This window comes from Microtus oregoni, unplaced genomic scaffold (assembly GCF_018167655.1).
Source record: "Microtus oregoni isolate MIOR12 unplaced genomic scaffold, Mior012 000046F_ref0000063, whole genome shotgun sequence".
Classification (NCBI taxonomy): domain Eukaryota; kingdom Metazoa; phylum Chordata; class Mammalia; order Rodentia; family Cricetidae; genus Microtus; species Microtus oregoni.
The window spans coordinates 16,698,777-16,719,512 of NW_024543220.1; the positions used below are offsets into that span (position 1 = coordinate 16,698,777).

At 46.7% G+C, this 20,736-nt stretch overlaps 2 protein-coding genes across 4 annotated transcripts; both read right to left on the reverse strand.

The window, feature by feature from the left end:
- Positions 1 to 1,560: 1,560 nt before the first annotated feature.
- U2af1 (U2 small nuclear RNA auxiliary factor 1) lies at positions 1,561 to 12,771 on the reverse strand. 3 transcript variants are annotated; one of them, XM_041635026.1, is made up of 8 exons: positions 12,617 to 12,771; positions 9,301 to 9,388; positions 6,978 to 7,044; positions 3,390 to 3,439; positions 3,209 to 3,307; positions 2,756 to 2,889; positions 2,585 to 2,677; positions 1,561 to 1,846 (listed from the first exon to the last, which is right to left on the reverse strand). In XM_041635026.1, the coding sequence occupies exons 1-8, from the start codon at positions 12,658 to 12,660 to the stop codon at positions 1,702 to 1,704; spliced, it is 720 nt and encodes a 239-aa protein (XP_041490960.1). In that variant the 5' UTR covers positions 12,661 to 12,771; the 3' UTR covers positions 1,561 to 1,701. The 3 variants fall into 3 exon arrangements, with proteins under 3 accessions (XP_041490960.1, XP_041490959.1, XP_041490961.1); XM_041635025.1 differs by lacking the exon at positions 6,978 to 7,044 and adding an exon at positions 6,144 to 6,210 and having other exon boundaries at positions 12,617 to 12,770; XM_041635027.1 differs by lacking the exon at positions 12,617 to 12,771 and adding an exon at positions 6,144 to 6,210 and having other exon boundaries at positions 9,301 to 9,315.
- A 3,831-nt stretch (positions 12,772 to 16,602) lies between these two features.
- LOC121435570 (protein S100-A10-like) lies at positions 16,603 to 17,172 on the reverse strand. The gene has a single exon (XM_041635018.1). The coding sequence runs from the start codon at positions 17,119 to 17,121 to the stop codon at positions 16,828 to 16,830; it is 294 nt and encodes a 97-aa protein (XP_041490952.1). The 5' UTR covers positions 17,122 to 17,172; the 3' UTR covers positions 16,603 to 16,827.
- Between the last annotated feature and the right edge of the window lie 3,564 nt (positions 17,173 to 20,736).

Sequence of the window (20,736 nt, forward strand, 5' to 3'; positions counted from 1 at the left end):
TCTTGCTGATGCTAACTTTTCGTTTTGTTTGTGACAAGATTTCATGTAGTCCAGACTGACCTCAAATACACCATTGCTATGTAGTCAATGGTGACCTTGAACTTCGGGTTCTGTCTCCACCTTCTCCGGAGTTCTAGGATGAGTTTATACGGTGCCACAGGCCTCATGAACCCTTAGCCAGCATGCTGTCTCCTGGGCTTCATCTCTAACCTGGTAATAACTCTGAGAGCATGGCTGGGGTAACCTGCTGGGGAGACTTAGTAACCATGGGGATGCTTTGGTTGCTTTGGTCTCTCGCACTCTAATATCTACATTGAACCAATTTTTATCGACAAGTGTCACCAAATGACATTTTAACCACATCATTCTTTCTGCATTAATCATTGGCCCTTACCGGGTAAGGGTGGTGCTCCCTCTCCTCAGGGATCACTGATTGTAGACCAGGCTGGCTTCAAACTTAGAGATCTGCCTGCCTCTGCCTCCTGAGAAAGAAATGTAACTACCCCTTTGCTTGGTTGGTTTTTTTTTTTTTTTGCTTTTTTGAGATCTCATGAAGCCTAACTACCTCTGGGTAACTGGAATTACCTGTGCCTCACCTGGTTTATTCATTTGTATCTCAGTGAATCCATTGATCTTTTTTTTTTTAAATCAAGCAGGTTTTTTTTTTGTTTGTTTGTTTTGGAGACAGGGTTTCTCTGTAGCTTTTGGAGCTTGTCCCGGAACTAGCTCTTGTAGACCAGGCTGGCCTTGAACTCACAAAGATCCGCCTGCCTCTGCCTCCCAAGTGCTGGGATTAAAGGCCAGATGCAGCTTGTGGTGCAGATCTAGCCTTGGGACTCATGGCAGGAAGCTTGCAGACCAGCCAGCCTGGAGTGCAGAGAAACAAGGAGACCCCGATTCAGCAAGGCGGGCCAGAAAAGACCCTGCTTCAGAAAGGTAGAACCAACTCCTGAAAGTTGTCCTTGAACCCCCACGTGTGCCATAGTATGTACACCCACCACAAGTGGTGTGGGCCCATGGTCTGTATTCTGCCAATTATATTTAAAGCTTGAAGAACAACTCCTGGTAATGAAGACACCAGAGCAGCTTTCCTAACGAAGAAGCTACCCTTGCCTGCTGTGATTCTATGCCCTCAGACTTGTTTATAACCAGTGATATGAACCTCCCTCAAGGACATAGGACTAGTACTTTTAGAAAAGAAATTGCAGGGGCTGGAGAGATGGCTCAGCAATTGAAAGCACTGGCTGCTCTTCTAGGACTGGGGTTCAACTCCCAGCACCCACATGACAGTTCACAATTTCACACAAAAATAAATTTAAATAAATCATTTAAAAAGAAATTGTAGGGGGCTGGAGAGATGGCTCAGCGGTTAAGATCATTGCCTGCTCTTCCAAAGGTCCTGAGTTCAATTCCCGGCAACCACATGGTGACTCACAACCATCTGTAATGAGGTCTGGTGCCTTCTTCTGGCCTGTAGGCATACACGTAGAAAGAATATTGTATACATAATATTTTTTTTAAAAAAATTGCAGACAGAGACTTTACAAGAAGTCACACCAATACTGTATAATCACTACAAATTTTATTCAGAAACCCATCTTTGTTTATTTTTGTTGTTTTTTAAAAAAAAATCCCATTATGAACTGGCTTCTCAACCAACTACAACACTGTCTAGCAGACACACGGTAAAAACAGCTCGGCTCAGAATCGCCCAGATCTCTCACGGTCTCTTGACCGCCTCCTGTCACGCTCTCGTCCTCCACCACCTCCACCTCCTCCGCCGCCACCACGCCCACGGTCTCTGGATCGAGACCGCCGTTCTCGGGATCTGGACCTGGATCTATGCCTGGATCAAGGACAAGAAAATGGCATCAAAGCATAGCACTGACAGCCCTACCTGCAAAGTGATGAACTGAGAGATGAGGCCAGTAGCTTCCAAGCCTCAAGTGTGGGACACACCCCAATTAGATACTATCTTTAGGAAGGATGCATCCCCAAACTAAATGTGTGTGCTATGTTCAGTATCCTGTAACTTAGAACCAACTGAAATGCTGTGGGAAAGAGGCACAGAACAGACGCAGGCTGCGCAGTGACGCCTGGAAGCACACCCAGAGGACACCCACACTGACTTGCTGTGCACACACAACCCTTCCTTCTCCAACCTGACCCACTCCTTAGGAATGGCTAGACAGAGTCCATTAGGTTGATTTTTAGAGAAAAAGAGTTGCTTCTTGCTGACAAAGCAATCTCAATTTCTACTTCCTGAACTATGTGTAACAGGAGAGGGAGAGAACTATCTAGAATCAGTGACCTCGACTCATCCTGACCCCTTCTTTGTGACACAGGGCCAGGAACAAGAGTACAGTGCCCACCTGTCAGCAATGATGGACCAATATATGCAAAACCAGACAACCTGCACCATCAGAAATCCCTGCAGACACGTGCAGCTCTGGAACACAAGTGCCTCCTCTGCACAGCAGGGGGCGAGCTTCTCCCAATCATTTTGTATTTGCACCAGTCCCAGGCCTGGTTTTTCTTTGGCAATGGGGAGCCTCCCACTTCACCATGCACCCAGAGGACTCACTTCTTGCGCCGGCGTCCATACAGCTCCCGTCGTAGCTCTCTTGAGATTGGCTTCAGATGCATGAAGTTGCAAAAGCCCCCTCTTGTGCACTCTCTGTGGGTCAGATCCAGACATGTTAGGCTGTGCCCACGCTGACTAAGCTCCACCCACCAGAGTTGTACTTATGCTTACCCCATTTCATACTGGCGGCAGCAGGCTTCCCTGAAGTCGGTCACTGGAGACAGTTCTGCATGGATTGGCTGCCCATTAAACCAGCGGTTATTCAAGTCGATCACAGCTTTCTCTGCATCCTCCTCACGTCGAAACTGAAAAGCAAAAAAAGGGCTTTGCCACTCTACTCCTGTGTTGCTAATGTTTAATTCTCCACCCCACTATTGTTACACACTGACTGAGCAAAACACTTATGGGCTGATGCAGTAAAACTTTGCCAATCCTCCTCATGATAGCCCCCACGACAGCCTAAGATTGCACCAAGTGTTGACTACCTTTTCAAACCCAACCCATGAAGAGCAAATATCAGACTGTTCCCACAGGGAATCAGTTCAGAAAAAGACACAAAGTACACAGACTAAGCCGTGCCAGCCCAAGCAGCATCAACTCTAGACATTACCCACTGGTCTGTACCTTGACATACACGTTCCCCACCAGGTGGTCTCCTAGGTTGTCACAGACATTCATCTCCTCAACCTCTCCGTACTTTTCTTCCATCTCGGTGAAGACTTCCTGAGGGGGAACATGGGTTGAGGAGCACTGTGCACAGCCCCGTCTCTCGTGGCTGCCCTCCCACCTGTGCCCAAGTGCTTACCTCGAAGAATTCATCATAGTGCTCCTGCATCTCCACGTCGCTCACAGCACCTGCAGTAAAGACAGCCAGCTGGTGAGAGCCCTGTGGCCTTGCTGTCCTCAAGCTCAACTGCTACAGTGACTGTCTAGAGGACGCCAGGCCAGAGAGCTGCATGCTACAGGAGCACCGAACTGCTTGTGATATGGAGTTGTTGAGATCTTAAAATGCCCACCATAGCCTCAGTCCTGGCTACCAAAACCACAGCCAGCTTTAGTAGGTGCCAAAGGGTCACACAAAGTCCAAGGAAAAAGGTGACTCTTGGATTCAGACCTTTTAAAATAAAAATGCTTTCCTTAAGACTGGAGGCCAGATAAACACACTGATTTCCCCTTTATTAGGTGAAAATGACAGCTGAAACCAGGTGAGTGAGCAAGAGCTCATGCGCCTTTACACAACTGGCAACCACGGAATACCACACACTTATTTCTGATATGACTGAAACCCAAGCCACCAGCTTTCAGCATTTTGGATGTCTCTCTATACACAGTTAGACCTTGTTGAAGGTGTTCCCCACCTCTGCACCAAGTTTACCCTCCATAAGCCATGCAGTAAGTGAAGTCATGGCTGGTCACGAGCACTTGTGCCCAGTCGGTCTAACCCAACCATCATTCCCTCAACCTCACAGAACTGGATGTCAATAAAGTCATGTTCCAAACACTTGAGCGAGGAGGTGGAAAGGGTCTGGCAGGGTTTGGGGGCCGAGATGTCCAGCTTGGGTCGTCAATAAACACCTTCTGTGAGCCATATTCCTGGACGAGCTTACAGGTAACTTGCCTCTTCTGGCACCACACCGAGGGCACCTGGCTCTGGTGTCTGAAACTAAGGCCTAGCCTCGGCTCTGGTTCTGACAACTTCAGCTCTCTTTCAACCCATCTGGGATTGTTTTAGTTATTTTGAATTTCGAGGAAATGATTTGGCCCGAAAACCCAAATTTTATTGAAATGTGATAGGAGCCTACCCCATATATGGTACCTGACCAAGCCTTCAGGGATGCCCCATCCTGCCTGAAAAGGAACAGGTCACAGGCAATAGCAAATGGCTGAGAAGCCTGCTCCATAGGCAGATGACAGCAGCTAATATCAAGGCCTTCTGGATCAGGAAATCCGGAAAGGAAAACACCCCCAATTTGGTGATGGTTTAAAACTGACAACTACTTTACTCCATTCCATTTCCCATCAGTCATAACGACCCCAAAAGCCCGAGACTAGCACACCAAGACAACTGATCAGAACAGCAGTGGGCTCCATATATTTTAAATACTACAACGTAGAAAATTACTTTTCTTAAAGAAATACTATTCTTAAAACTGAGATTTATATTCAACTTTAATCTGTGTACCTGAAATGTATTTCTCTACAAATGTCAAGGTGGCAATCTGCTCTAAAATGAAGCGTTACTTTCATTTACTTTCCACAACCTGGACTCCAGGACTGGAAGATTTAATAAGAGCTGAAAATTCAGTTTACAATATACCCAGACATACTGTGCATTGCAAATAGAGACAGAAAACACAACATCCTGTCATTAAGCAGAGTCCCCAATTGAACCAGCAGGCAAAGAACAATCACTGTTACCAACCACGGTTTCCATTTGCTATACCCCAGGGCAGGGATGAGAACAAACGTTACTTAATAAAGCCACACATAAACACCTCCCTCCTCCTATGCAGACCTTCCTTCTAAAATAAAATGAGACCACGTATTTAAACCAAGGATTGCCAGGTGAATGCTGTCTCAATGTAGAGAGTGCTCTATTGTCAGGTCAGGGTTGGCCATCACAAACACCCAGCACCTTAGCAGGGAAAACACGAAAAGCCCGACTCACAGACACGTGCACCAGAGGCCTCCCAGCCTGGCCAGTTCCAGCAGGTGATGGCCTGGGACCATTTATTACCCAGGGTAAGCCAACCAACAGATGGAGCTTGCGGTCAGGTGTGCTGGATTTAGCTGTGGCCATCCAAGGGGAGTCTACCTTGGGTTTGGACACGACTGCATCCCAGTGTTCCACTGGAGAACAGTTATAACTTAAATACAGTAATTCGCAGCACACAAATCTGCAATGTTGACTGGTACCAGTTTAAGCTGTTGCCCCATGAAGTACCCTTCATTACCAAAGGTAGCACACTACCTCCTGAGGCTGGAGGTGCTACCTATACAAAGTGCGTGGTTGGACCCTGAGCATCTTTACAGGGAGTGCTCATCTGGTCAGCACACCTGCGGGGGGTGCAGCGGGAATATTTGGGTCAGTGTGAGCTGCAGACCCTCACCCGGGAAACACTCAGAACAAGGCCCTCATGTAAGAACATGACCTCTGACGTGCAGAGTTTATGGAAACGAGGCTATTAAGAGATAAAAATCAGATCATTTCTAAGCAATTTGCACTCAAGTTCCAGAAAGTGAGAGCCATTCAGATGCCACTGCTCTTCACAGGGAAGAGCAGACCTCGAACTCAATCCCAGTGCATCCCAGGGTGACGGTCCAAATGCGGAGGGAGCAAAGAGCAGCAAGTCCCAACTACTTCAAGGGTGCCCTTGCCAGTCCTGTCATCCTGACTAAGGGACAGGAGGTCAGCTCTCCAGAAGGTCAGTGGGGACAACAGCTCCTGTCACTTCTAGGAAGGCGGTTGTTGACACTAGCACAGCAGACCGGGTGGAGTGGACACTGAGCTCTGACACGCAAGCCCAGGGGACCAGGGAAGGAACTTGTATGAACTTACAGCGCAAACCGTCAGCAGACTGGGAAGAGTTTTGAGGGTTACGGTAAATGTTCAAGAGGGCAATGGTCTGAAATACAAAACGCAACAACTTTATATTATGGAAATTAAATGTACACACTTAACCGGTTGCCTGTGATGATCGCTTCAGTTGAGTCGGCGCTGAAAAGAGAGCAGGTTATTTCTCTAGAGCAGAGGTGTCCCCTTAGTTGGTGGCTGTCTTGAACTACACTAACACTGCAGTGCTGGGAGATCTCATGAGATGCTAATATCGCACTTCTGCCCACAGCGGACTCTCCACTGCCAAGTGCCAGCCAAGCAAGGATAGCACCGGCTCTTAGCTGACAGAGACTAAGAGGAAAAGTGCTCGCACCTGCGACGAACCAAGCGCTGTACCAGAAAAATACAATAATCTCATGTCATGAAATCTCCACTTCCTAGAGGAAAAATTATAATGATGAAATAAAACCCACACTTACTGGGCAACTTACCTTAATATTCCTACATTTTAACTTTACAGAAAGAACTTAAGGAAGGCCAGGGTTCAGTCACTGTAAAGCCGCAATCGGCTACCCGGGTTAAAACCCGCTTCCTGTGGGCGGACACTCTCGTGACAAATGTTAGTCGACAGGAGAGGCCGGCCAGTGACTTTCCCTAGAAGCGCCTCCTGAGCGCGGCCCCTGTCAAGTTCTGGCTGTGTGCCACGCGGTTCCAGCACCGTGTCCTGTTTGCAACAGCTCTATGTCAGCAGCTCAGAGCCAGCGTTATGTCTCAATTAAGAGTGGGCTCTTGAACACCATCGTTTTTAAAAAAAATTTCTCCAACTGTGGGACTTACAGTGTGAGCCGTCAGCCGTCTGTGCACTGTTTTGGGGATTACGATAGATGTTTTGAATCAAGATGGTCTGCGGGGAAAAAAAAAATAAAAAGGGGAATTCTACTGGCTGCTGTGCATATATCAGACAATTGCAAAGAGACAGTTTGTTTGCAAACGGTTAACGTTTGTTTGCTGTTTTTCTCACAAGTCAGACACTTGTGTCTTGTGCCAAGAACACCAAAACCATCATATTATGAAAACAGAGTTTGAGCAGTGACTTGGGTCAAGTCAGCCAGCAACCAAGAAGGAACTGTATCTGTTGTTTTGAGTGGTCCCCGTTACCAATGATAAAGTGCTTTAATACAAGATAAGAGAAGACTAACACTTTCTTGTACTTCAAGCCAGCACACACGAACATATTGAAAAGTCACATAATAATCATATTCCCCACACAGAATCTCTCTTAAACAAACGCATACTTCAACTGTATGCAGTACTCAAGCTCTGGTCTCTTAGCAAAACAGCCACGCCAGTTGTCTTGGATACCTGACTCTTATTTACACTTTCTTGGTGGGTCTCTGTTTACATAATACAATAGTTAAAACATTTGCTCTTTTGCGATCCTTCTTTTAAGGAAAAAATCCTTTTAGCCCTTGTGCTTTAAACTGGATCAGGCAGACTTGAAACCTTACACTGTACCGTTCTTCTTAAAATCAAGTTGTCTGAAAAAACAAACCATGTTTAAGTTAGTAAGCTAATATAGTACATCAATCTCACGTCCACATGACTACGAGCTTACAAAGAAACCCACCCTGAATCACACTACAATTATACTAGCCAAGAGACTGTGTGTATGACTAGAGCACAGCCTCTCAACAATGAGCTAGAAAGAAAGCAGTTCTTCTGCCTGTGCTCAAAGGGTGTAGGAAGAGGAATAGTGTTTGGGACACGTTTGCTGCTGGAACCCACCTGGGAGGAAGGCTGAACACCAGACCACACACCCTGAGCCACTGAGCTAAAACAATTCTCTACCACCCTGGTCCCTGCAGGTCTCCCCACTACTGAGGCATACAAAGGCTGTTCCCTGTAGGAAAGCAATGCAAAGACAAGCTACAGTGACCTCTGACTTGTCAATCAAACCCAAAGGAGGTGATTATTGTAATGCTGAGCTCATTACACTGTATGGGGCTCCATCCTCCCTGCTTTGTTCTAGGACAGTGCTCAGGCCATAGGAGGTAACTGTGGGACAGTAAAGGCCCAGAGGGCTGAGAACAGTCTCTCTGCCTACCACTTCACATGCCTCACAAACATAATAAAGGCACGCACATTTAGCAGCCAATAACCATTGGTCAGGTGGGAAGAGTTTGTTACTAGTCAAATACCACACTCATAACACAGTTTAAAGGAGGTACTTTGAAAGTATGAAAATTCACAAAAAAGGGTCACTTTGAGGGTCATTAGAGGACAGGTGCCTTCTACACTAACCATAGTGATAACTGGGGAGTTAAACTATTGAACCCTCCCCTCTAAAAACATATAATGCTGTGGTTTTCCTGGGGTCTTATGTTCTAAACCAAGATCCATTTCTTCTGTCTCCTAGTATTAACTGGTCTATTTCTTAAACTCCCACAACAACAACAAAACCCCCCAAAACAGAGTATGTAAGAAGGGCAAAGTATGTGAAAGAAAAATGTGTGCTCAAGAAAAGACACATCCAAGGCTTAGAGGGCTGCTGCAAGTAGACCTGGGCTGGAGAATGAACTCCACAGCCCAATCAGACAGATGCAGCAAGACCTTCCAATCTCTGCCCTCTTAATTCATTAGTCAGTCTCTGCTGAGACCAGATTGCCTTCCCTGCAACTCCCTGCCCCACCAAACCAAATGTGGGACTGAGGCTAACCTAGACAGACCTAAGTCTTAGATGACAAGCACCTCTCAGTGAGCCAACCAGACCTACTTGGGGCAATTTATACTCATCTTTACCATTACAATTCTAAGATCATGATGCCTGCTGAAACTGTGTCAAAGTGTGGACCTTTCTGAGGACCTAGAGCAGGCTGCGTCCGCAGACAAACACCCATGCCTCATACTCGCCCAGTGGCTCATCACTACTACATCATCTGAAGGGAGAGCAGGGCAGTGAGCCCTTTAAGGAGCTCCTCTAAGGGTAAGAACAACAGGACTTCCTACTGAGGTGTGGTGGGTCCATCACCCTGTTACAAATACAAAAGAAAACTGGAGGGAAAAAGGACTTACTAAGTGTGTGGAAACATTAATCAACATTGAAAGCACAAGAACTTTTGATAATTATGTGGGGGAAAAAAAAGCCCAACAACACACAAACCTGGCTAAAGGTCGGTTTATTGTGCAACCGAGAACATCTGTCTCCATGACGACATGCTCCGATTTTGAAATAAAATGAACAGTTGACTCTGTAAGGGAATAAGAATAAGAACTGATTATTTTGGGGAAGAAATGGTGAAAATACCATTAACAGGATCTTATTTCCCAGCTACTTTTCTTCCAATCACAGAAGTTTGGCAGCTGGCTGGCTGCTTCCTCTTACAGGCAGTATGTTAGAGGCTGTAATCATCTCCCTACAGAATGCTCTAATTCTAACCTGCTCCATTACTCTAAGCCCCTCTCCTTTTAGTATCTTCTTTGCTTTTCTTTTTTGAAGATCGCCCCACTCTCTGGTCCTGGATGTCATCTACAGAATAAGGACAATACCAATTAGGGACTGTTTCAAGAACGGAGTGAGATATGTATTCTTATTCACAGGCTTAATTAAGTGCCGTCATTATCTAAAGAAAACAAAATCCAGGTTTTCTTCAAATTCATGTTTGGGGAGGCAATTTCTTTAGAGACCTCATTGCAAACATGCTATTTGGAGAGCACATGTCTGCACAAAGTCTCTTTAGCACTGCTTAGATACTCCATGGAAGCACAACCAACCAAAGCCACCAAGGGCTGGGTGCAAGTCTGTGATGTGAACTTTCACTCGATGCAGCTTCCCTATTCGGAATGCTGCCCCATAAGAGACTTTTACAAGAGCCACATGCTTAGGTCCTCACCCTGAAGGTCTCAACTTCAGTGAAATTTGGGACCACAAAGACCAGTTATCCTATTATAACCAGACAGCAACAATACATCAGAGTCTGAGTTTACCAGAGGACGACTATGAGGGAGCTCCTTACACAACCTAACCTGATTAGACAGTATCTTTTTAGAAAAATCAACTGAGGGGCTGGAAAGATGTCTCAGCAGCTAAGAGTACAGGCTGTTTTTCCAGAGGACCTGGGTTCAATTCCTAGCACCCACACGGCAGCTTACAACTGTCTGCAACTCCAGTTTCAAGGGAACTGGCACCCTCACACAGACTACACATAGGTAAAACACCAATTCACATAAAAAAAAAAAAGCATTGAAAAACAAAATCAACTAAAAATAAAGACCTTTTAAGGTCGGGGGAGTGGTGGTGCATGTCTTTAATACCAACACCTGGGAGGCAGAGGCAGGCCACCTCTGAGTTTGAGGCCAGCATGGTCTAGAAATTGAGTTCTAAGATAGCCAGGGCTACAGAGAAACCCTGACTTGGTGGAGTGTGTGGGTAGAGTACAAGGGTGATCTCTACCAGACAAGTTGAATCTAGAAAAATATATCACAGCTAAACACTTAATTAGAAAAGTCCCACATTTTACTTCTTAAAAACAAAAATTAGCCGGGCAGTGGTGGCGCACGTCTTTAATCCCAGCACTCGGGAGGCAGAGGCAGGCGGATCTTTGTGAGTTCGAGGCCAGCCTGGTCTACAAGAGCTAGTTCCAGGACAGGCTCCAAAACTACAGAGAAATCCTGTCTTGAAAAACCAACCAACCAACCAACCAACCAAACAAACAAACAAAAAACCCAAAAACTAACAGGCACACAAGTCCCTATTACAGACGACTTTCTGCTGAAATAACAGAACCTAGATTAAAAATAAAAAATCTGAATGATACCCCCTCACTACAGACATGAACACAGGGCCAGAACTACTATGGCCCTTCAGGCATTTTGAAAGGACGCCTCTCTTGTGTCAGAACTAGCACACATTTCACTGCATTCCAACCCATCTTCTCGGTGACCCCAGAATTTAGAAATCACACTCGTCACAGTACTTATTTCCTGTGTATATTTATGTATCGAGACAGGGTCTCTATGTAGTTCCAGCCGGCCCGTAACTTGCTGTACAGACCACACTGACCTGAAACTCAGAGATCTGCTTTCCTCTGCCTCTGGAGTGCTCTGGAACTAAAGGCACACACCACCACACCTGGCTTTGAATGTCTATTTTAAAGTACTTTAAAGGTTTTATTTTTAATTATATGTGGCTGGGTGGTTTTAATCCCAGCACTCAGGAGGTAGAGGCCAAAGCAGGCAGATCTGAGTCCAAGGCCAGCCTGGTTTATAGAGTGAGTTCCAGGACTGTCAGAGCTAGGAAAAGAAACCGTGTCTCAAAAAGACCAAGAAGTCTATGTGGGGCTGGATGTGTACACCTACTACATGTAGGGGCCTGTAGTGGCTAGACCATGAAGCTCCCCAGATCTGGAGTTACAGGTGGTTGCGAGACATCATGAAATGGATTTGGGAAACCAAACTCCTGGCCTCTGAAAGAGCAGTTCCCACTCTGAACCACTGAGTCATCTCTCCGTCCCTTTAATATATTGCAGTCATTCTTAACACATACAGACTTCCTCCATGACTTCCTGAGAACCTAAATTTTATCCCAGCTGATACTCTTAACTCTGGCCTGGACCTGACACCTAATAAAATGCCTCTACAGTGACTGCCAATTTGGGCAGGAGACTTTGAGGTACATTCCCTTTTGCACACACAGCAGACTATCTTGTATAAAGGTGCCTGATTGGACAGCCGGGAAAGGAGAACATTTTCAACAGTGAGATGTGGCACCAAAAATGTTATCTACTAACAAACACAGAGGCTTCCCAGCACAGATATCTGTATAAACCTCGTATGAGATTCAGGAACACCAAGATGGTGACTACTTACGCCGGGCAGGTTACGCCAGACAATCTTTAGGTTTTGAAAATAAGAATTATCCTTCAAAGCGTCTGAAGACGTTTCCTTCAGTCTAAACTTCAGCCAGCAAACTGGAAATAGGTATGCGCCACGGTGGCATACAAATACTAGCGGAATTATTGTGATGTTTTTTCTTCTTACCCCACGCAAACCTTAAAAAGAAAAGCCAGCCCGCCAACGCTTCGGCAGGCAGGTTTACTCGGTCGATTCCGCTCCCAACGATTAGTTCCAGAGACTGAGTTCTAGCGAGGACAGTGCCGCCGCACTTCCGACACGACACTCAAAGCCCAAAGTTGCAAGAAACGCGTTAACTCGCAGCAGAAGCCAGGGCGGCAGTGGGAGCGCGGCGTGGGGCAGAGTCCCGAGTGGAAACCGGCGCGGAGCCCCACGAAGCCCGAGGCCCGGCCCGAGCAGCCCGCCAGGTCCCGCCGCCCGGCCCACGAGGCAGCGGCGCCTAGACGCGCGAGGCCGCCAGGGCCTCTCGGCCCGCCACGCCTGGGCGCCGCCATCGCTTGCCTCGGCCGGCACCCGCTGGCCCACCGCCGCCCCGGCCCAAGCTCCGGTAGGCCTCCCCTACTCACTTGTCTTTCTCGGTGCCGAAGATGGAGGCCAAGTATTCCGCCATTTTCCAGCGGACGCCTCCGACACGGCAGCCGACGCCGCCGACTCTCCCGACGTCCTCGGAAGACGTCACCGGACGCGACGACTCTCTCCACGCCCGTCGTAGCGGCTCCGTCCAATTGGAAGAGGCGTTGCCTGCGTGGGGGCGGGACGAAGAACTTATGGAAACTCCGCCCCCGGCCCTGGCGCCTGCGCACTCCCTGCCGCCCGGGCGGGTCCCGCGCGCTGCCTGCTACCTGGGTTGTGAACTGCTGCTCCGCGCGTGCTCAGCGCCGCGGTTTCCCGCTCCCGCCGCTGGGACCGCGCCTTCTCCCTTTGCTCACTCTCTTACCCCGGGCGTCGCAGTGGTGCGGCTCTAGACAAGGGCCCCTATCCGGCCTCCTGGACGGATTTAAACCTATAGCATGCCCACAGTCACCAGCTCAGCACCTTCAAGTTACCACATTTCCAGGCAGAGTCTAATCCTGTTATCTCGAGTTGAGACCCAGGCCGTGGGATCAACTCGATTGGATGACTTTGCTTGCTTTCTTTGCCTCCTATGTGCTGGAATTAAAGGCGTGCACCACCACCGACTGGCTGTAGAGCCTCTTCCACCCGAGGATGAACCGTGGAAGAGGGAAGGCTGCTGGGTTTTGGGAAACTGAGGTTTATACAGGCTCTCACCAATTAACCTGGTTATCGGAACCAGAATGATGACCAAACCGTCAATTTGTTCATCTTCCCACCCGTGCATTCACCCCTCACTAATCCACCCAACTATCTACCCTTGTCTCACTTATTTATCCACTTCTCCGTGCCACATCTGTTTATCTCTTATTTGGAGACATTATGAGAACAAGTCCTGTGACAGATACTTAAGATACAGGCTGCTGTGATGTTTGTCTTATTGTGCTTGCTTTGTTTTTCTCCACGAGATGATCTTGTATAAGCTGCAGGTTACTTGGCTACTACGCACAGCTACTGATGACCTTGAACTTCTGAGCTTTCTGAACCTTTACTTCTTGAATGTTAGGGTTGCAGGTGGGCACTACCAATCACGTTTATGTGGAGCTAGGGATCAAACCCAGAACTCCGTGTCTGTTAAGCACACTACCAACTATTAAGCATGTTATCAGCCGTGCCTTGGCCGGTGTGATGTTTAATCTTCAAGTCAACTTCCCTGTATTGTGGAGAAGAGGCATCTCTGGGGATGTCTGTGAGGACAGGATCAGTCACTTCCATATTCCTCCATGCATTCCCCACAATGATGGACTCTATCCCCTCAACTACAAGGCAAAACAAACCTGTAAGCTATTTCTTGTCAGGTGCTAGGTCATCGCGACCATAAAAATACTATTACATCTGGGATGACAGATGCCCGTTTGGAATCCCAGCCACTGGCCCAGCTGGCAGTTGTCTGTACGCTCTTACCCATACACCCCACCCCAGGGTTTCTCTGTGTGGTTGCCTGGAACTCACTGTGTAGACCAGGCTGGCCTCGAACTCATAGAGATCCATCTGCCTCTGCCTCCCGAGTGCTGGGATTAAAGGCGTGCGCTGCCACTGCCTGGCTGTACTCTTGTTTCCATTTGTTCATGGGCTCAGCTGCATCTCATGAAACCCAGTTACCGTCCTCAGCGAGTAGTGCTCTGTGTTTATTTTATCTGGCACTTCCACTAAACTGTGCCCATAGGGGACAGGGAAAGCATCAGATCCTGTAGAACTGGAGCCACGGATGGTTGTGAATGGCCGTGTGGGTGCTTTAAATCATACCCAAGCCCTCTCTGGAAGACCAACCAAGTGCCCTTAACTGCTAGGCCATCTCTCCAGACCCAATGCGTGTGTGCTTTAAAGGTTTTTTAGAGTTAATTTTTCTGAGATAGTATTTCACTATGTTGTTCAGGCTGGCCTGCAAGTCTGGACCCAAGTGATGCCCCTGCCTCAGCCTTAAGAGTAACTGGGAGGGCTGGAGAGATGGCTCAGAGGTTAAGAGCATTGCCTGCTCTTCCAAAGGTCCTGAGTTCAATTCCCAGCAACCATATGGTGGCTCACAACCATCTGTAATGGGGTCTGGTGCCTTCTTCTGGCCTGCAGGCATACACACAGACAGAATATAGTATACATAATAAAAATATTTAAAAAAAAAGAGTAACTGGGATGCAGGCATGGTCCACTGCACTTGGCTAGTGTGTTTTAATTTTCAAAATTTTTATGACCTTGGGCATAATTGCACAATGAATACATTTTCTTAAAAAGTTAAATGAACCCCATTGCTTACTAGGAGGACTTGCAGAAATGCTGTCTTTTCCAAAAAGCAGCAAACATGAATAAAATTCCTCTCATTTAGGAGGCCAGATGAAATAGTCAAAGTTTCATAGCAATGATAATAGGCAAGAGCCATTGAAAAACTGGAAAATTTAAGCTGGCTCTGGTGGTCTAAGCCTGGAATCACAGCTACTCTGGAGGCTAAATCAGGAGGTTCAAAAACTCAAGGCCATCTTGGACAACTTAGTGACTCTTATTTCAAATGCAAAAAGTTTTGCAAAGGGCTGGGGAAGCCAGGTGTTAATGCACGCAGTCAATCCCATGCTCAGGAGGCAGAGACTCCCAAGGGCCAGCCTGGTCTACATGGGGAATTACAGGCCAGACAGGACTATACACAGTGAGATCTTCCAAAAAAGAGGGAGGCATGCTAGGCTTGTAACTCCGTGGTACAAACGGTGGTTTATCATTCCTAAGGCCCAGGTTCAATTCCCAGTTTGTTTGTTTAAGATACAAATAAATGAGCTGGGTGGTGGCGCCTGCAAAGCATGCCTTTGATCTCAGCACACAGAGGGAGAGGGAGGCAGATCTCTGTGAATTTGAGGTCAGCATGGTCTATAGAGCTAGGTTCCAGGTCAGTCAGGGCTATTCAGAGAAACCCTGTCTTGAGATAGAGAGAGAAAAGCTACAGATAAATGGAGCTTATAAGTGCATAAGTGGGAATATCTTTGCCAGTGATGGAGCTGGCAACGGAGATGCCACCATATGCCAGGGAGTGGTGTGTCGGTCATGACAAGCTGCAAAGTAGCAGGAGCGGCTGAACTTTAAAGGTGAGTATGAATATGCAAAAGCGCCGACATGAAAAGCAACCTGCCCGGATGGAAAGATTCCTACCCGGAAACAGCTGAAAACCACACGGGCAGGTTTTCTGTGAATCTGCTCTGGAAGCTAGTTTGAACAAGTGCCAGGGGCGGAGGAGGCAGCTTTCTGGCTCCGTTTCTAGTTAGGCAGGGTGGACTAAGAGAAGAACAACAGGTTCCGCGGTGAAGCTGGCAGGTTGGAAAAGGCCACAGGTGTGAATATGGGCTTTTTGCCTCTTATGTAAAAGAAGCCAGAACATGTTTCCTGCCTGGCTCTTGTGTAAGTGCCATGAATTCCTAACAGAGAAGCTGGCCTGGAAGAAAACGCAGCCTTCGGTGTTCTGCACAGCCGCTCCACACATCCATCCCTTCCTGAATGTCTTTTGAATAGTCATGCTTCTGACATTTACTTTCCCTCCCTTTGTGAAGGGAGTTTTATATTCTTTAAGAAGAGGGAATGATATATAGATGATAGATAGACAGACAGATAGATAGATAGATAGATAGATAGATAGATAGATAGATATTGGCACCGTCTTTGCACGATCAATATCAATACCACCATTTCATGATTGCGAGTGTTTAGACAATTGGTAGGCCCCAACAGCACTTGCTTTCATAGTCTCTGGGCCAAACAATTCTTTCTGTTTTTATTATTTGTTTGTTTGTTTGTTTTTGAGACAAGGTTTCTCTGTGTAGTCCTGGCTGTCCTGGAACTTGCTCTGTAGAACAGGCCGGCTTTAAACTCAGATATCCATCTGCTCTTGCCTACCAGGTGCTGGGATTAAAGACATGCAGCAGCACCCCCCCCTTCTGTTTTTTTTTTTTTGTTTGTTTTGTTTTTCAGAACTAAAAAAAAGGACTGTCTTTATTGAGGGCAGAAGGGTGAAAACAATATAAAAATCACAAGCTTCTCTGTCACTGCATTCCCTTTGCTTTCTCTGCTTGTCGAATTGGAGTTGGATGGCATCTGCACTTTCCTAAGGGCCCTGATCTGCTCTCGAGAAGCAGTGAGGCCAATTCCTCGGGGAGAAACGCATCAAGGAGGGAGTACCAGGACGCCACTGGGCCTACTTCTTTCCCTTCTGCTTCATGTGTACTACAAAATAGTCATTGCACGCAATGATGAGCCCTGCAACTAGTGACAGAAAGCTCTGGAAGCCGACTTTGCCGTCTCGGCACTGGTCCAGGTCCTTCATTATTTTGTCCACAGCCATGGGGTCCTTTTGATTTTCCAAAAACCCAGGGAACTCCCTTTCCATGAGCACTCTCAGGTCCTCCTTTGTCAAGTAGTCTTTGTCCCCTGCAAATCTGTGGAATGTCAGCATCATGGTTTCCATGGTGTGCTCCATCTGAGAAGGCATCTTGGAGAGGTCTGTTAAAACCTGGCCCTCGAGGCGCAGCAGTCGTAGGAAGAACTGGACACAGCGGAGAGGAGCTCGCTGATGGCCGGGAGTTCCCCCCCCCCCCTTCTGTTTTTAAAGACTTTATTATATGTCCCAGATTTCCCTTGAATTTGTTACATAGCTGAGGATGTCCTCGAACTGATCTCCCCGCCTCTGCCCGTGTGTTAGGATTGCAGACTTGCACCACTACTCCTGGGCTTCATAGACAATAGGCAAGTGTTCTACCAAATGAACTACGTTTCCAAACCCCAGGGGTGGCAGACTGCCTTCTTCACCTCCAAAATTTATCACCCAAAGACACAGGAACCGAAAACATTGATTTTATTTGTTTGTTTGTTTGTTTTTGGAGACAGGATTTCTCTGTGTAGCAGTCCTGGCTGTCCTGACTCTCTTTGTATACCAGGCTGGCTTCGAACTCACTGAGATCTGCCTGCCTCTGCCTCCCAAAGGCATGGCTACCACTGCCAGGTGGAGAAAACATTGAATTTATACACAAAGTACCTCACACATTGACCTTGAATGGTGGAGAACTTGCTAGAATGAGTTAAATGCAGGTGAGAATGAGAAAGGGTAGAAGGGTTGAAAGACAGTGTGGGAGTGGGAGCTCCCACAGATTGTTCAGTATGACCACGTGACCTGCTTGTGAAAAGATTCTTAGTGAGCAGGGAGCACTGAATTTTCTATTGTTATTTATTTATTTTTTTTTGAGACAAGGTTTCATTATGCAGCCTTGACTGGCCTGGAATTCAGTATGTAGATCAGGCTGGCCCCAAACTGACGATATAGCTGTCTGCCTTTTTCCTTCCTAGTGCTGGTATTATAGGAGTTGCTCCCTCACCCACCCTGGAATTACTGTGTTAGCGTCTACAAAGGCCACCTAAGTCCAAAGCTTTCCCAAGAATCAACAACAGAAAAGTTACAGTGTGTGGTTACCTTATAATTAAGCAAGTCACTTTGTTACAATTTAGCTAGTAGTGACCCGATAGTCAACTGGAAGCCAGGTCTAACACAATCCCTCTGCTACTTATCTCACAGAGCAAGAGGAATTTAGTTGCAAAAATGTGAATGTATTTGATTTGGAAACCTGGTCCAGGCCCTGCTAGGGGTCATGAAATAGGTATTATTTGTTCTTAGTTTTCATTCTGCACTGGATAGTTTGTTTCAGTGTTTTTTGAAAGAATAGCCTTAATCTCCTATAGGCATGACCCTTGCAAATGAGACTTTGTAACTATTTTTATCACGATATATCCTCTTAGGGCCAGAAGGGCAGTTCAGCAGTAGGGCAGTTTGTAGTGATCTGAAACCCTAGTTCCAATGCCTCTTCTGGTCTCCTTGGGTACTGCATACACATGATGAACATCCAATATGCAGGCACACACCTAAACACATATAAAATAAAAATGACAAAATTAGATGTTATAGATTTTTTTCTTTTGTTTTTTTCAAGACAGGGTTTTCTGTGTCGCTGTGTTGCCTGTCTTGGAACTAGCTCTTGTAGACCAGGCTGGCTTCAGAGATCCTCCTGCCTCTGCCTCCTGAGTGCTAGAATTAAAGGCATGCGCCACCACCACCCAACTAGGACCTTTGCAGCTAGAGTTGCAGGGTCTTTGTGAGCCACCATATAGATGCTGGGAACTGAATTTGGGTTCTCTGGGATAGCAGCAAGTTCTTTCAACCTCTGAGCCATATCTCTAAGACTAAAACATAATCTGAAAAAGTGTTTCCTGCCAGGTGGCAGTGGCATACACCTTTAATCCCAATGTAGTGTGAATTCTAATTGGGTTTAATAATAAAATACACGGAGTCAGATATCGGGGTGAAAGCTGAAAGATCTGAGAAGTAAAGGAGCCAGCCATTAGAGAGACCTTTTACCTCTACCGAATCCTTAGGCCAAAGAGGGCAAGATCTTGTCTCCACAAATCCTCAGAAAGGATGTTCTAAACTCATGTTTCTCCTCCCACCTTATAGTCTTCGCTCAGCCCAGTCATAACCCTTCCTGCAGCCACTTTCCTAGTGTTGGGTGGGATTAAAGGCGTGGGACTCCCAAATACTGGGATTAAAAATGTGAGCCGCCGGGGGCTGGAGAGATGGCTCAGTGGTTAAGAGCATTGCCTGCTCTTCCAAAGGTCCTGAGTTCAATTCCCAGCAACCACATGGTGGCTCACAACCATCTGTAAAGAGGTCTGGCGCCCTCTTCTGGCCTTCAGGCATACAGACAGAATATTGTATACATAATAAATAAATAAATTTAAAAAAAATGTGAGCCACCACTGCCTGGTGGCTCTGTTTCTCCTTTAGACTGGATTAATTTTGTGTAGCCCAGGGTGACCTTGAACTCAAGAGAACCGTCTGCCTCTGTCTCCACCTCCTGAGTGCTGGAATTAAAGGGGTGTGCCACTACTTCTTGGCCTCTGTGGCTAACTAGTGGCTTTAGTGGCTTGTTCCACACTGATCCTGAGCTGCTATTATTATTATTATTATTATTATTATTATTATTTTGTTTTTCAAGACAGGGGTTTTCAGTAGCTTTGGAGCCTGTCCTGGAACCAGCTCTCGTAGACCAGGCTGGCCTCAAACTCACAGAGATCCTCCTGCCTCTGCTTCTCGAGTGCTGGGATTAAAGGCATGAGCCACTACTGCCTGGCTGCAAGCTTTATTTGTTATAGCAAAAATAAAATATTATCACATGTCAACTCTTGGCAGGCAGAGGCAAGTGGATCTCTGAGTTGGAGGTCAGCCTAGTCTATAGAGTGAGTTCCAGGACAGCCAGGGTACACAGAGAAACCCTCTCAAAAAAAAAAAAATTAAAAGGTGTTTATTAGCTATTTGTGATTCCACTTAGCTGCATAGTCAGTTTTTAAGCTAGACTGTTTGTTTTCTTCAGGTTTAAAATTTACATTTATTTATTTTTTGGATGTGTGTGTGTGTGTGTGTGTGTGTTGTGCATCCAGATGGATGTGAGGCTGCCCAGGGCTGGGGGATACAGCAGGGGATGACTGCTCATGGGTGTGCTTCCTTTTGGGCGATGAAAACATCCCAGAACTTGCTGGTGTGGCTCACATCTATAATACTAGGACTCAGGGGTCTGAGAAAAGATGGTGGCCACAAGTCCAGGGTTATCTTGTGATGTGGGATTCCCCTCTGTATGCTGTGAATACCATTGGTTAATAAAGAAGCTATTTTGGGCCTGTGATAGGGTAGAGCAGAGCTAGGTGGGGAAACTAAACTGAATGCTGGGAGGAAGAAGGCGGAGTCAAAGAGAAGCCATAAAACCCTTCCTTAGACAGACACTGGAACTTTACCCCATAAGCCACAGTCTTGTGGTGATACACAGATGAATAGAAATGGGTTAAATTGGCCGGGCAATGGTGGCGCACGCCTTTAATCCCAGCACTCAGGAGGCAGAGGCAGGCGGATCTCTGTGAGTTCGAGACCAGCCTGGTCTACAGAGCTAGTTCCAGGACAGGCTCCAAAGCCACAGAGAAACCCTGTCTCGAAAAACCAAAAAACAAAAAAAAAAAAACAAACAAACAAAAAAAAAACAAAAAAAGAAAGAAGTGGGTTAAATTAATA

Bases quoted from the DNA above. Each gene is read 5' to 3' on its own strand.
- LOC121435570 (XM_041635018.1), bottom strand. From the start codon at position 17,121: ATGCCTTCTCAGATGGAGCACACCATGGAAACCATGATGCTGACATTC.
- U2af1 (XM_041635026.1), bottom strand. From the start codon at position 12,660: ATGGCGGAATACTTGGCCTCCATCTTCGGCACCGAGAAAGACAA. The intron at 3,440-6,977 runs GTAAGTCCCACA...TCTTTACTGCAG, and splicing joins GACGGCTGACGGCTCACACT to GTGCTGTGAGCGACGTGGAG. The intron at 2,890-3,208 runs GTACAGACCAGT...TTTGCTTTTCAG, and splicing joins TGGGGAACGTGTATGTCAAG to TTTCGACGTGAGGAGGATGC.